The sequence below is a fragment of the Malaya genurostris genome, chromosome 2, assembly GCF_030247185.1.
Source record: "Malaya genurostris strain Urasoe2022 chromosome 2, Malgen_1.1, whole genome shotgun sequence".
In the NCBI taxonomy this organism is placed as follows: domain Eukaryota; kingdom Metazoa; phylum Arthropoda; class Insecta; order Diptera; family Culicidae; genus Malaya; species Malaya genurostris.
The window spans coordinates 274289098-274303759 of NC_080571.1; the positions used below are offsets into that span (position 1 = coordinate 274289098).

General features: G+C 37.2%; 1 protein-coding gene across 5 annotated transcripts in view; it reads right to left on the minus strand.

Annotated features, from left to right (window-relative positions):
- Positions 1-14662, minus strand: part of LOC131430115 (protein spire) — a 463276-nt gene that overhangs the window by 135897 nt on the left and 312717 nt on the right. For all 5 annotated transcript variants that reach the window (XM_058594819.1, XM_058594817.1, XM_058594818.1 and 2 more), the window contains one exon: positions 10753-10883. In XM_058594819.1, coding sequence (XP_058450802.1) covers positions 10753-10883 — 131 coding nt within the window. The remainder of the gene's footprint in view (positions 1-10752; positions 10884-14662) is intronic.

The following is a 14662-nucleotide window of genomic DNA, read 5'->3' on the forward strand; positions in this document are numbered from 1 at the left end:
TACCACCCATAAACACTTTCACTACAAACAAAGCTTGAGAAAAAGTTCTTTTCAATTCCGAAGGTGCGATGTGTAGTAAACACTAACGATCTTAACAGTCATTTAGTCAACTAAACTGAGTGGGAAGACATGGGTATTGGCAGTGCCGCCGAGAGAAAATTCGGGCCCGGGGGTACTGCAATATTACGGGTCCCTAAACATGAAAATTAAGAAACATTCTGAGTATAAGAATGTCAATGTATCAAGAGATTTTTAAATACATTATTTTAACAACATAATTCGCAAGCTACAATTGTTTCGATATTTTGTTTCGTTATGAAGAATAGTCCGGGCCCGGGGGGATTCCTCCCTTTCCACCTCCCCTCTTGGCGGCCGTGGGTATTAGAAGAAGATCTATGCACGCAGCAACAGACTAAAAGAGGAAGAATTCATAGAGATGAATATGGATCAAATTAGAAAAGGTAAGGGAGAGTGTTAGGTTACCGGCACCCTTTTATTTTATTTTTGTGGCCCGGGTTGGTGGTTCAATGCATAGGGCGCTGGTCTTACAAGCCAGTTATCGTATGTTCGAGCCCCGACCTGGAAGGATTCTTAGTGTCAGTAGGATCCATAGTACTAGCCATGCAATGATTCTGTACACTAAGAATCGGCTGCGAAGTCTGTTGAAACAGAAAGGCCAAATTCCACAAAAGGAATGTTGTAATGCCAGGACTTTGCTTATCCTTTTATTTTAAGCTCATAACTTCTGACTTAGTGCACATTATGCGGACATCTATACATCAATCAAAAGCTAAAGTCCCTATCTAACAACTGATTAAGAAACTAAGTTGATTCCTTTGATTGAAAAAAAATTGTTATTAATTTAGTAATAGGCACACCAAGAAATTTCGGTAAAATATAAATAAAGAATGCAATTATTCAAAGGAAAACCGGAATTTATACTTTTCGGAGACGTTTTGGACAAAAGCCTTCATTGTCTGATAGTGACTTCGCCTTGGCTCTTTTGGCCGATGATTTGGATGGTGGCGCCTTTGGTGTTGATTTGGCCGGTCTTCTGCTGTATGAGCAGCTAGATGTTTGGCCAAAACTTTGGCTTGCTTTGTCTCGACAGCAGCCTGCATATCACTGACAATTTTTCACGATTTGTCGATAAAAATGCGGTGCCGGTAACCGAAATCGGTAGACATTTTGAAAATGACAAAACAAATCTTTGGTTGCGAAAATTTTGATAGCATCCGGTATTAAATCACGAAATAGATCGATTTCACCTCATAAATATTCAATACACTCACCTTTCCGATTGATGCTCTTCAATTTATTTTCACGCAATTAAAATTTGTTTTGAACGCAGCAAAAAGTACAAGCGTTTGTTGGCTTTAGTATTTGGCACACAAAGAATGTACTGCTATTACACACACATGACATTTGTTGTAATGACGCTATCTGCTTTCTGTCAATAGTTACGGTGGGGTGCCGGCAACCGAACACTGCCGGCAACCGAACACCTTCCCCTACTATGTGTCATGCTGAAGCAACTCATTTCATCGGCGTAAATCATAATAATACTAGAGCTATATCATTTAAATGGGTATAAAATACTTGATTTATACTGGGTATAAATTGCTTGAAATGATGAAGAGTTGAAGAGATTAGTAAATCCGACTAGTTCTTCAACGCTACGAAATTCCCGATGATATGAATGACGATGCTGACACCATACACCACAACTGAGCGGAAGTAATTTACGACAGGGATTCAAGACCGGGCGGTATACTTTTATATTGTCCCACACGACTGGAGACAAGTCAGAGTTATCGCCATTCAAAAACCAAGGAAACCAGCCTCCGATCACAATTCGTATCGGCCGATTGCTATGCTTTCCTGTATCCGGAAATTGTTCGAAAAAATGATTCTGTTTCGTCTAGACAATTGGGTCGAAACTAATGGTTTACTTTCAGATACACAATTTGGTTTCCGCAGGGACAAAGGAACGAACGATTGCCTTGCGTTGCTCTCAACAGAAATTCAAATGGCATTTGCTCGTAAAGAACAAATGGCGTCAGTTTTCCTAGACATTAAGGGGGCTTTTGACTCAGTTTCTATAAATATCCTATCTGAGAAGTTGCATCAGCATGGTCTTTCGCCAGTTTTGAACAACTTTTTACATAATCTATTGTCTGAGAAACACATGTACTTTGCGCATGGTGATTTGTCGACAATACGATTCAGCTACATGGGTCTTCCTCAGGGCTCATGCGTAAGCCCCCTTTTATACAATTTTTACGTAAGTAATATCGATGAATGTATCAACACATCTTGCACGCTAAGACAACTTGCCGACGACAGCGTTGTGTCTATTATAGGACCCAAAGCTGCCGATCTCCAAGGACCATTGCAAGATACCCTCGACAACTTGTCAACATGGGCTCTTCAAATGGGTATCGAGTTCTCTACGGAGAAAACTGAGCTGGTTGTATTTTCGAGGAAGCGAGAACCAGCACAATTACAGCTTCAACTAGGGGGTGAAACCATAGCTCAGGCCTTCACATTTAAATATCTCGGGGTCTGGTTCGACTCCAAAGGCACCTGGGGATGTCACATTAGGTATCTGGAACAAAAATGCCAGCAGAGAATCAACTTTCTTCGTACAATAACCGGATCATGGTGGGGTGCCCACCCAGGAGACCTGATCAGGTTGTATCAAACAACGATATTGTCCGTGATGGAATACGGATGCTTCTGCTTCCGATCAGTGGCGAACACTCATTTCATCAAGCTGGAAAGAATTCAGTATCGTTGTTTGCGTATTTCCTTGGGTTGCATGCAATCGACTCATACGATGAGCCTCGAAGTGCTGGCGGGCGTTCTTCCACTGAAAAACCGGTTCTGGGATCTCTCATATCGTTTGCTCATTCGATGCGACATTTTGAATCCTCTGGTGATCGAAAACTTCGAAAGGTTAGTTGAGCTTAACTCTCAAACCCGTTTTATGTCCTTGTATTTTGATTACATGGCTCAGAATATTAATCCTTCTTCGTTTGTTTCCAACCGTGCTCATTTCTTGGATACTTCCGATTCTACTGTGTTTTTCGACACATCCATGAGAGAAGAAATTCGTGGAATTCCGGATCACGTGCGCCCTCAAGTGGCCCCAAATATTTTTTATAATAAATTTAGAACAGTCAACTGTGAAAAGGTGTTTTACACTGACGGATCAAACATCAACGAGTCCACAGGCTTCGGCATCTTCAATCAAAACATCACCGCTTCTTACAAACTCAGTGATCCGGCTTCAGTTTACGTCGCAGAATTAGCTGCTATTCAGTACACCCTCGAGATCATTGAAACCATGCCCAAAGACCATTACTTCATTGTCACGGACAGTCTAAGTTCAATAGAAGCTCTCCGGGCAATGAAGCCAGGAAAGTATCCCCCATATTTCCTGGGGAAAATACGGGAACATTTGAGAACTTTATCTGAACGGTCTTATTTAATATCGTTAGTCTGGGTCCCTTCGCATTGTTCCATTCCGGGCAATGAAAAGGCAGACTTATTGGCTAAAGTGGGCGCATTGGAAGGTGATATTTATGAAAGACCAATCTGCTTCAATGAATTTTTCAGTATTTCTCGTCAGAAAACTCTCGAAAGTTGGCAAACTTCATGGACGAATGACGAACTGGGACGATGGCTACACTCCATTATCCCTAAGGTATCAACGAAACCTTGGTTCAAGGGGATGAACATGAGTCGTGATTTCATTCGCGTTATGTCACGGCTCATGTCAAATCACTATACATTCAACGCACATCTCCGGCGTATCGGGATCGTGGAGAACGGGCTCTGCACCTGTGGCGACGGTTATCAGGACATCGAGCATGTCGTGTGGTCGTGCGTAGAGTATCGTGACGCCAGGTCGAAGCTACTGGAATCCCTCAGGGCCCGAGGTAGACCGCCTGAGGTGCCGGTTCGGGATGTGTTGGCGAGTCGGGATAGTTCATATATGCTTCTCATATACCAGTACCTTAAACACATTGATATACAAGTGTAATGTGTTATTCCTCGCTCAGAAAATATAATCTCCACCTACAGGTTCGACACTAACATCCGCCCGATTCTCTCGATCCCCGTCCCTGTCCACCATCTTCATTGGAATTAACAAGATCTTTTTTTTTTGTGTCACTAACTTTTTCGTTCCCCTTTCCCTGTTTTTTCACCATCTCGATGGCAACTAATTAGATCTCTGTCGTTTTCAAACATTTTGTTCCCACACCCCTTTTTTACCCCGTTTCCCACAATATTTACTTCTTTTTTTTCATTCTCTTCCGTAACATCACCATCACCGGAAGACCGCTCCAGTCAATGACCAGCATGCGGGCCACCCGCCGGGCCTTCGTAGCCTGGGGGTGTTTCCCGCGGACCCACACGGACCGAAGGATGCGGCCAACATGGATATTCGCCATTTGGACCCTCACCCAATATTCAATTCACCTCGCCTGCTGAAAGCTGAATTGTCGAGAATCCGCTACCCTGATACTACATTACATAATGATACTATTCTAGTTTTAAGTTAGTCGTAATTAAGATTAGTAAATACCCTTGGCATCTTAGAGCTTAAGCAGTGTGCCTTAATATTATAATATATTATTGAATAAAAAAAAAGGGATTCAAGACCGGAAGATTGATTAATCATTTTATGGAAAGTCAATACTCCCGTGAATTGTTGAATGAATGATTATAGTTAACTTTCAAATTTTAAATTAGCTCTCAGAATCGTTTTCTTACGGACAACCTGTTTTCTTTTTTAAAATTTTTCTCAAAATGACAAATGACAGTGTTTTTTAAACTCTTATCAGAAACCGTGTTAATAAAAACCGCGTTAATTCCGGAAACCGTGTAAAAAATCCGTGTATGAAGAAGCCGTGCAAAAACAAAAACTCGTTAAAAAAATCTTAGCGTATGTGGATCACGTTTCTGTCCAAAGAAGATTCTGAACACAAAAAAAATTGAATTTTACTGGTGACCCAAACCCACATACGATGCAATTCTTATGAACTTTATTTGTCAAAAAAGCAAGCGTAGCTGAGAGTGACACTTATTTCTCGTCATTTTCGTATATTTTGAGTCAATGAAAAAGACCTTTTTTGCTCTGCTTGTAATAACTTAATGTTGAGTTAGAATGATATTTTTTTATATTATTTTACAGTTATCAGAATTATCTTTTCGGTGAAATGACTCTTTCGGCAAAATGACCAATTCGATGAAACAGCCTTCGGTGGAAAGTCCTTCGGAGAAATGACATGTTTCCTTCAACAGTTTCACTTTTTCTGTACCATTTAATTCCACTATTTCACTGTCACGTTATTACACTTTCACAAAGTCACTCTCCTTTAATGAAGCATAACAAACGTTACAATACAGATACGCGTATTTCGGAATGTTACTTACATCCTTCTTCAGTGTATCGGTTTTATAAGTTTGGGAAAACAAACTTATAAAACCGATACACTGAAGAAGGATGTACATCCTTCTTCAGTGTATCGGTTTTATAAGTTTGGGAAAACAAACTTATAAAACCGATACACTGAAGAAGGATGTAAGTAACATTCCGAAATACGCGTATCTGTATTGTAACGTTTGTTATGCTTCATTAAAGTAGAGTGACTTTGTGAAAGTGTAATAACGTGACAGTGAAATAGTGGAATTAAATGGTACAGAAAAAGTGAAACTGTTGAATACATTCCACTAAAAGCTCCAGGTAAAAAAATAGTGACAATGTTTCCTTTCCAATAGAGCTTTGAGAATGTTTAAACATGTCGTTTAATAGAAATTTTTATTCAGGCATTTTTGCGTACAGGCTCTAGTTGTTTCATATAAATGTTTATTTTGTCTCAACAACCGGCTATCCAGATTTTTACAAATTTTGGATAATAATCTTTCCGTGAACGATCATCGATATAGAATTAGATTTCAATAGATTTTACTTGTGCAACTTTCGTGATTTTTTACATTTCACTATCTCTATCATGTATCTAGATTTCAACAGGCATGGATGTGAGTTACGATTATCTTGCGAGATTTGTCGAGTCATGTTCAATCACTACATGTTAGCAAGAGAGAAAAGACATCCTTTTTAAAATTCCAGTGTATCTAAAACTATAAAATTTAGTCATTTATGTTTTGGTATTTCGTGGGTACCGGTTTGTGCTGAAGTGCACATGACTGTTTTGATTGTTTTACGTTTCGCATTCAGCTCAGCAGTGGATTGGAGGATATGGTGGACTGCTAATGCCATCTCGCGGATCAACATTGCTTTATGTTAATCCACGAGCCTAACAAAATCTGCTAATGCACTGATGAACTGAATGCGAAACATAAAACAATCAATATAAAATTTAGCTAAGGTTTTCAACAGTGATTAGCAAGTAGTACTACTTATATCACTTGTACGAGGGGTGCTGGATAAGTTCTGAGATATGGCAACACTCAGAATGGACATAAGCAGTATTTTAATGAGCAAGACTCCTTGCAAGCGTATGAGTAATGTCAACAATGTGTGCGTAAAAACAAATTCCTGCGCTTCTTATCCTGATTTTAATAAATAAAACTTCTATATAGTTGAAAAATAAAGAAATCAGTTCATTCAGCTTAGAATTGCAGTTCAAGAAAGGCGAAAATCTTAGTCTAGAACTCCTCCGTTTTCCTGAAAACTGCTCGAGAAAAATTATTTCAGTTTCAGCTTACTTCTACTAACACATTTGATTAGCAACGCACACATTCCTATATGGATTTTCTCTTGCAGAATTATTGCGAAATAAAGATTTACGTACCTTCTTTTAGCTATCCCTTTAATTTAACACTCAAAAGGCAATGGATATGAAAAGTTTTCGTAAAATTATTTATTTTTCCGGAAAATTGCTTTTTAACAGAAAACATTTAGCGCAATCTAATATAAATGCATTGAAGCAGTGTTGCTAACATTTTTTTAGGGAATTAAAATCTACATTCATAAAATGTAAGCAATTTTCCATCACGTTGGTGAAAATTGATCAAAACTGATATTCTATACAAAAAGTCAGGTTTAACATTGATTTGAGAATAAATTATTGTTAAAAAAGATTGTTTGAAACTCAAACGTGCAAGTTACTTTGATAAACTGGTTGCACTGCATATATGAATACATAGATCTATGACATACGTACCAAATAAAATGTACGTAATACACAAACTACCAACACAAGTTAACTTGGTTTACTCTTGATCCTTAAATTATATGAGGGCTAAAAACTCTTTGTCGGTCGAGTATCTTTGTACTATTTTCAATGTGTTGCTAGTTAGAATAATTTCTGTAAATTTTGCGTGCAATGATTTATTGCAATTATTACAGCGGTTCAAAACAAAAGTGTAACGTTCAACTCGGTTCAAATTTCATTGATAAAGCACCATCACGGGCCATCGTGTTCACTATTGAAAGAATTAGAAATTTTGTTTTGTTTCGATTATAGAGGTTTTATCCTTAAGGTCATTTACCTTCCAGAAAAACCTTCTAACCCTGTGTGCGGGGTTGGGAATAGAACTCAGATGGGCTGCGTGAAAGACATCGATTTACCCATCACGCTATACCCGCCCCCCAATTGGAAAATCCATCAATACATCAAATTAGGGAAAAATTGGATCTTTAATTTTTTGTTAAGTTTTAGTTTCGCAATTGTTATTAGAACCAAAACTTCAAAAACATTTGTCAAAATCTTTTTCATGAAAAATAGTCATTTAAACACTAGAAATCAATCAAAAATAAACAACTTGCTTACGGTGAGTTTTCCCACATAGATTCTTCCTCTGCAGCAGTCGTTCCCAGGATATTAGGATATAAAATAAAGCACATGTTTTGATTGAATTGACCCAAGTAGCAATCCGCAACTAGTTCTGATGCGACTAAGTCCAAACTATGTTGCAACAAGAACACGAATATGTGTTTTATGTTATACTTTTTAAAACAATGTGACATCAATGTTTCCTCAAAACACAACTAGTTACGAAATAATTATTTAGGTTTCAAATCACCACATCTTTTTGTCATATTGAATTAATTATAAATTATAAGCTATCGTTACTTAATCCAAACATATCTTTAATAACAACTATTCTTCTAGCTACTAGTTGAAAATAAGTTTATTTGACTCCAATATTAGCAACCCGTAACTAGTTCAAATACCACTTAGTCCAATTATGTTGCAACAAGAACACAAACATGTTTTTTATGTTATGCTGGTTAAAACAAAGTGACGGCAGTGTTTCTTTATAACATAAACATTGAACTAGCTATCATTTGTAAGTTATCGTTACTTGATTCTAACATATCTTTAATCCCAGCTATGGTTTTAGCTACTAGTTGAAAAATGGTTGCGAAACCATTATAAATACGTAAGCGTATATGTAAATCGTTACGAGTAATTGATGTAGCAATAACTTAGATATCATAAGATTATAACATACAATTTCTACAAATATTCAGATAGCTATCGGTAGGTTTCCCCAATGTAATGATAACGGAAATGCAACCTAAAAAACATTTGTTGGCTTGAATATGGCGATCACACTATGGAGTCGCAAGAAGTGTATAAAACATAAATAAAACCAGGATATTACTTTTTTTTAAAACTCCTTTTTGACGAAAATAATGAAAGGCAGAATAGACTTTTTTGTACTATGCACTATTATAAACTCGAAGAAAACAATACAGGGATTTAACATCGATTGTGATATTACAGATATCATGATATATGAATTTAAAATAATGAGGAATCACTCTACTTGGATTAATTTTGAGCATTCTGAACATAAGTTTTTTTCGTTATTTATTGTTCATATCTTCATAAAAAGATTTTGATTGAAGGCGCATAAAAAAACAGTTAATTAAAGTTTAATTCCGCTCGATAGTTTTAAAAACGTTGTGAAATTTGTACCTTGTATCAAATTTGTAATTTCAAGTACTATACTGTCTTTTTATTGTTGATAGGAAAACATTATGGATTCATTCAATGTTTAAAATATCGATGGCAACAAAGTTTCAACTAGTTTACTTGAAAATAAGTTATTTTTAAGTTATGGAAAATAAGTTATTTCAGTATGGCATTTCAACGTAACGACAACTTATTTTAAACCGACATAGAAACTAGTAGAAACTGCGCTTTTTCAGTCACGCAAGTGGTTAGATGTTAGTAACAATAACTCAAATTTCTGGTTGCAAACTAGTCACAAATAAGCTAGCATAACAAAAATTGTTACTTGGGGAGCCATTTTCCATTTTTGTTTAATTCACAGTTTCAGGTATTAGGGACTGGGGTTCGCTAGAAGAATTAATGTACCTATTATATTTCTCCAGACAGGACCCGCTTACAGACCGTGTGGAATCCGACAGAAAAAGTAACCAAGAATATATCCACTGAGTTCCTGCTTCGTAAAAGTCGACAATTGCAGGAGTTTCTCGTTTTATACTTTCGATTACCAGATTATTTTAATATTTCAAATCTGAAGACTCTTTTTGCTACAGGTTTTGCTATTATATTTATTTATAATTTTTCGAAAGAATTCTCTCTTATGTATTGTTTGATCTTGTAAAAATGTCTAATGTCATTAGACAAATTATAAAAATGACTTTATGTCATTTCTCGTCTTTCAAGACATTAATTTGCATAAATAATATTGACTCGGTTCTTCTGTAGAAGCAATTTCCAAGTTTTTTGTAGTAGCTCATTCTGCGATAGCATGACATTTTCCGATCTCATCGAACTGAGTCGAATGGAGTATAATTCTAGGATTTCCGAGGCTCCGTTCGAAAGTCGGTTTTCACTGCAATTCTAATACCTTATTCTTCTTTCGGTCTCTCCATCAGTGCAAATAAAAATAGTTTGCAGTACATACCCATTTCTGGAATTGCTCTTTTTCGAGCAATATGATTAAATTGAAGGCCCCATTAGGTAAATGATAAGAAAACTTTCAATGTACGGCAAATGAAAATTATATTAAATTATTGATAACTTTTGAAACGCTAGACGCAATAATTTGATTTCAATTCTAATTATTCGTCACTATCATCAATACCAACTAGGGTAACGGGGGTATTTTGGCCACTCTAATATATTTTGGTCCGGTGTACATTTTTTGGATGTAATCAAAACAAAGTACATCGTGTATCGGAATTTTAAATATTATTTCATTCCATATGGAATGTCAGACGGTATGTGTCATATTGGAAATGTGGACAGCTGTCAACAATATTACTTCAATGAATTCTTCGGTCAAGGTCCAGTCAAACAAGCTTCATTTGCAGAATACGCTGCTCATATTCTGCTGCCCATTGCTTGTTGATTCCTGGAAATCTTATGAGACGAAATATGTTGATAAATTTGCGAATTGTAAAAGGTGTAAATGGTTCAAAAGTGAAGCAATTCAAAAGATTGTTTTTTTTTAACAGGAGGAACGGGAAGCTTTACTGTCCAATCCTATATTTTTTTATCACAGCAACGCTCGGTCACGTGTTGTGGGTGCGGTAAAAACAAGTCGCCTTCTAGTCCAGACAGTCATCGATAGGCATTACCATAAACATTATTTAAAATTTCTAATCTAGTTGATTTTGGTCACTCAACATATCTCATATCCCGTAGAGTTTCACTTACAATAATTATTATTGCTCGATTCAAGAAATAGTTATAATGTCATATGGGCGGCACAAAAAAAAAACAACTCGCTCACCTGGAACGGATGTCCTCCATCAGGATTTCGTATGGCGTCAGCTCGTACTCGATCGGCGTTCGGGAGAAGTTGATCTTTTTCAGTCTAACTCCCCGCCGCAGTTCGTCTACCACCTGCATCCAGAAGCGTGCCTACAAGTGTGCATCGGAGAAAGCAAGAAAAGAAGAAAGGGTCATTTATTTTGCAGTCATGAATCTACCCGAACATGAGCGCATCACTTTTAACGTGATATAAATGTAGAGGATATAATGATGGAACATAAAGAAAGATGGGGGGCCATTCACGGTTTGATCAACTTAAATGTAACAACTATTTACTCTACTCATGGTCTAATATTTTAATTGAATCAAGCGGCTTCATCTCCTGTGAAAAAAACAGAAAAGGTTGTTGTGTGTTCAAGTCAATAGACAAAAATAACCAATTAAGAAGCACATGTCGCTACACATACACAGTCTACCAGTGCGTTTCTAATACGTGAGGTAAGGTCTACAGGACGCACTGGCAAAACTAGGCTAACTGCCAGTTATTGATGGATACAAAGAACTTGGAGATCGTCGATGATGAGGATCACATATAACGGCACCATGAACTGAACTGAACCTGGGTCGTAAAATGAGAAAAAAACGAACCTTCACTCGCATTCGTGTACAAGTTAATTAATGCTCGTTACCGCTTGGGAGCTGTTAAAGCAGTTTTAAGATATACGTTACTGGTGGAGTTATTGAAAAAAAATCATACTACATAGCGCTCCTTTCATTTACTGGGGACAAGTAGAGCACTCACTTCAAAAAAAAAATCTACCTATATTTTACAATGTCAAGCCAACAGAAGGTCCAATAATTATACGAAAAGAGACTTCAATTGGACAGTTTAGGCTGCCAATGACTGTTCTGGGGTCATTTTCCTTGCAACGAGTTTGCGGTTTGATTGTGAAACAAGCACGTCTCATGTCTAGCGTCTCGATGTCGGCAATTATTTAACCCAACCAAACGAGTTGCTGTTTCTTAGAAACCATCTAAGAATTGTCTTTTTCGCGCTCCAAACACCAACGTTCGGATACAATAGCTAGACACGCTGATGATGAGGTGAGGTTCATTCTCCCAAACTCCGACGATTGTCGTTCACGTGTACACTGAGAACTGTAACTGAGAATTTTAGGAAGACCGATCGGGGGGGTTACCACAGCCGGATCGTTCAGTATTAGACATACAGGCTGTTCGGCTGTAGGGTCGTTCCACGATGGGATAAATTATGCACGGATTAATGGGGCAACTTCATCCGAGACACTCCGCACGTCCGCACGAATAGAGCACACGCTGATTTATTGATTGGCATTAAATCAAAATCTAGCTTGTCTAGCAAGATTGCTAAATTTCAGCGGGGTTCTACGTGAATGATGATCGGGGCTGGTGGCACGACAGATCACTGACATTAGAGAACAGTATTTTGTGCTGTCAGACAGAGTCAGTTGGTAGTTGTTGTTGTTTGTTAATGCGGTTTATGCTAATGTTCATCAACATGGATTGAAAAGTAGACAATGAAACTGAACAGTAATTTCGGAAACTTGCTTTTGAATTTGACCAAAAAAGACTATTTCCATTTAACAGCAACGAAATGATTTTATCAGCATCACTGTATTTAAATCGAACGATTTTATTACTGAAAATTTGTAAATAAGTGTCCTAAGAGCCAGGTAGCACTCAACATCAATTTATCACAGTTGAACTGACTTGTTAATCACTCAATATCGAAGTTCGGCAAAGCGGGGTACTTCGTAAAATCTTATCATAATTCCGTTTACTTTAACAAATACTTATTTAAATTTATAAAGCCGATATTCCTCAACAACTGATAGTTAGAAAATTATTTAAATTTTACTGGAATGTTTTGCTTTGCATTCTGACTAAAACAGAAAATAAAAATCAGTTACAATGAGTGTAAAGTAAATTAATTTTTTTTTCTACATCGAAATTGTATCAATAAAACGAATCAAAGTTTGCACCCACTCGGGCAAAGTTAGGTTATATGGAGCTGAGCAGTCACGTACCCAGAGGGGGGGCCCGAGGGACCCGGGCCCCTCCCGAAATCAAGAACAGATATATAATTATTTACAAGGTCTAAGGCATGTGTTGCAGAAATAACATGACAGTAAACGTAAAGAAATGTAATATAATAACAGATCCAGTGGAAAAGTTTAAAGTGTCTTGTAAAAACACCCGTAAAAGGCACACCGAGAATTAGGTACATAAGCAGTCTTCAGTAATATTATTCTTTTACCTTGGGCCCCTCCCGAAACGAAATCCTGGGTACGGGCCTGGTGCTGAGTACTGTACAATGCCCCGCTTTGACCCGTGAGAAAAAAAAGGTTTCTTTCCAACTCGTAGGATCTACAATAATGCTCGGAAACGAAATACATAATATGCAAAAGAAGCGCAAAAGAAAGCAACGTTAAATACCACGAAACTACATTTTTTGCAATATGGATTAAAAAACCTACCGTGCGATTAAAAATTTCGAATGATTATGAAGACGCATCTAAACAAAAAACACGTATCATAAAACTAATGCTTCTGTAAGAAAACCGACAAAAACTCATGGCACGATTCGAGGCTGTTTCATAACAAATATCATATTTTTTCGGTAGGTGCCACCATAATTCAGAAGATATATTAAGCATTTCCCGCTTTGCCCTCTACTCCTCTAAAATTAAAAAACAAAAATCAAGACAACTTTTCGTCCAACATATATTTTGACTTAGAAGGTTATGACCTACTTTAGACGAATTTCACGCCAAACTTGAAAAGGGCCAAACCGGAAAACTGTTTTCTATCATCTTTTCCCAAATGGTTATAGTGAAGTTATGGAGTGAAGACCAACCAGAAGTATTGCAAAGGGCTACCAATACATCCCAAAAAAGTCACTGTTTGGTGTGGATTAAGAACCGAAGGCATCACCGGGCCGTACTTCTTCAAAGGCGACGATGGGCGGAACGTTACTGTGAATAGCAAGCGCTACCGTGTGATGATGAACGATTTTTTGTACAAAATGGAAAAATTGGACATGCCTGACATGTGGTTTCAACAAGACGGTACCACATCCCTCACGGCACACGAAACAATAACCAAATTGAGAGCCGTCTTCAGTGAACAGTTTATATCACGTTTTGGGCCCGTCAATTGGCCGTCTAGATCTTGTGATTTAATGTCTTTGGACTATTTCTTGTGGAGCCATGTTAAGCCTCATGCCTACCATGATAAACCAGCAATGATTGACGAACTGGAAGCCAATATTGAAGCATTTATTCGTGAATCATCAGTCAATATGTTGAAGAGAGTGTGCCAAAATTGGATATTACGCATGAGCCATATAAAGTGGAACCGCATGAAATCATCTTCAAGCATTAAATTATATTGATCGCTCTACCGATTTCAAAAAAAAATTCATCGATTTTCTCATTTTTTTGTGATTTTTATTTGACAATCAAATCGTATACCAAATCGTATACATAAGTCACCTTTTATATTCACGGATTAAAATGTTTATCATCAGCAGAAATCTATTTGATGTTTGATGCATCATTGGGTATGATAATATATTTCTTGAGCCGAAAACTAGTACGGTTCGTTCAGTGGTGATAAATTGGGTACCTTACGAAATGGAACCGAGATATAACGAATGGCGATTTTGCATGACCGATATGAACAATGGCATAAAAAGAATGTGTTCACTTTGAAAGATCACATACAAGAAATCCACCAGAAGTTTAACAAAAATATTAAATGTTTTTATCCTCATATGAATAGATATTCTAAGATCCGGCTTAAAAGCAAATCATTAGTTTATATACAAACACTCAGATTAGTTATGCTTTTTGCAATACCAAGTTAATGACGTTGTTTTTTTTTTCATA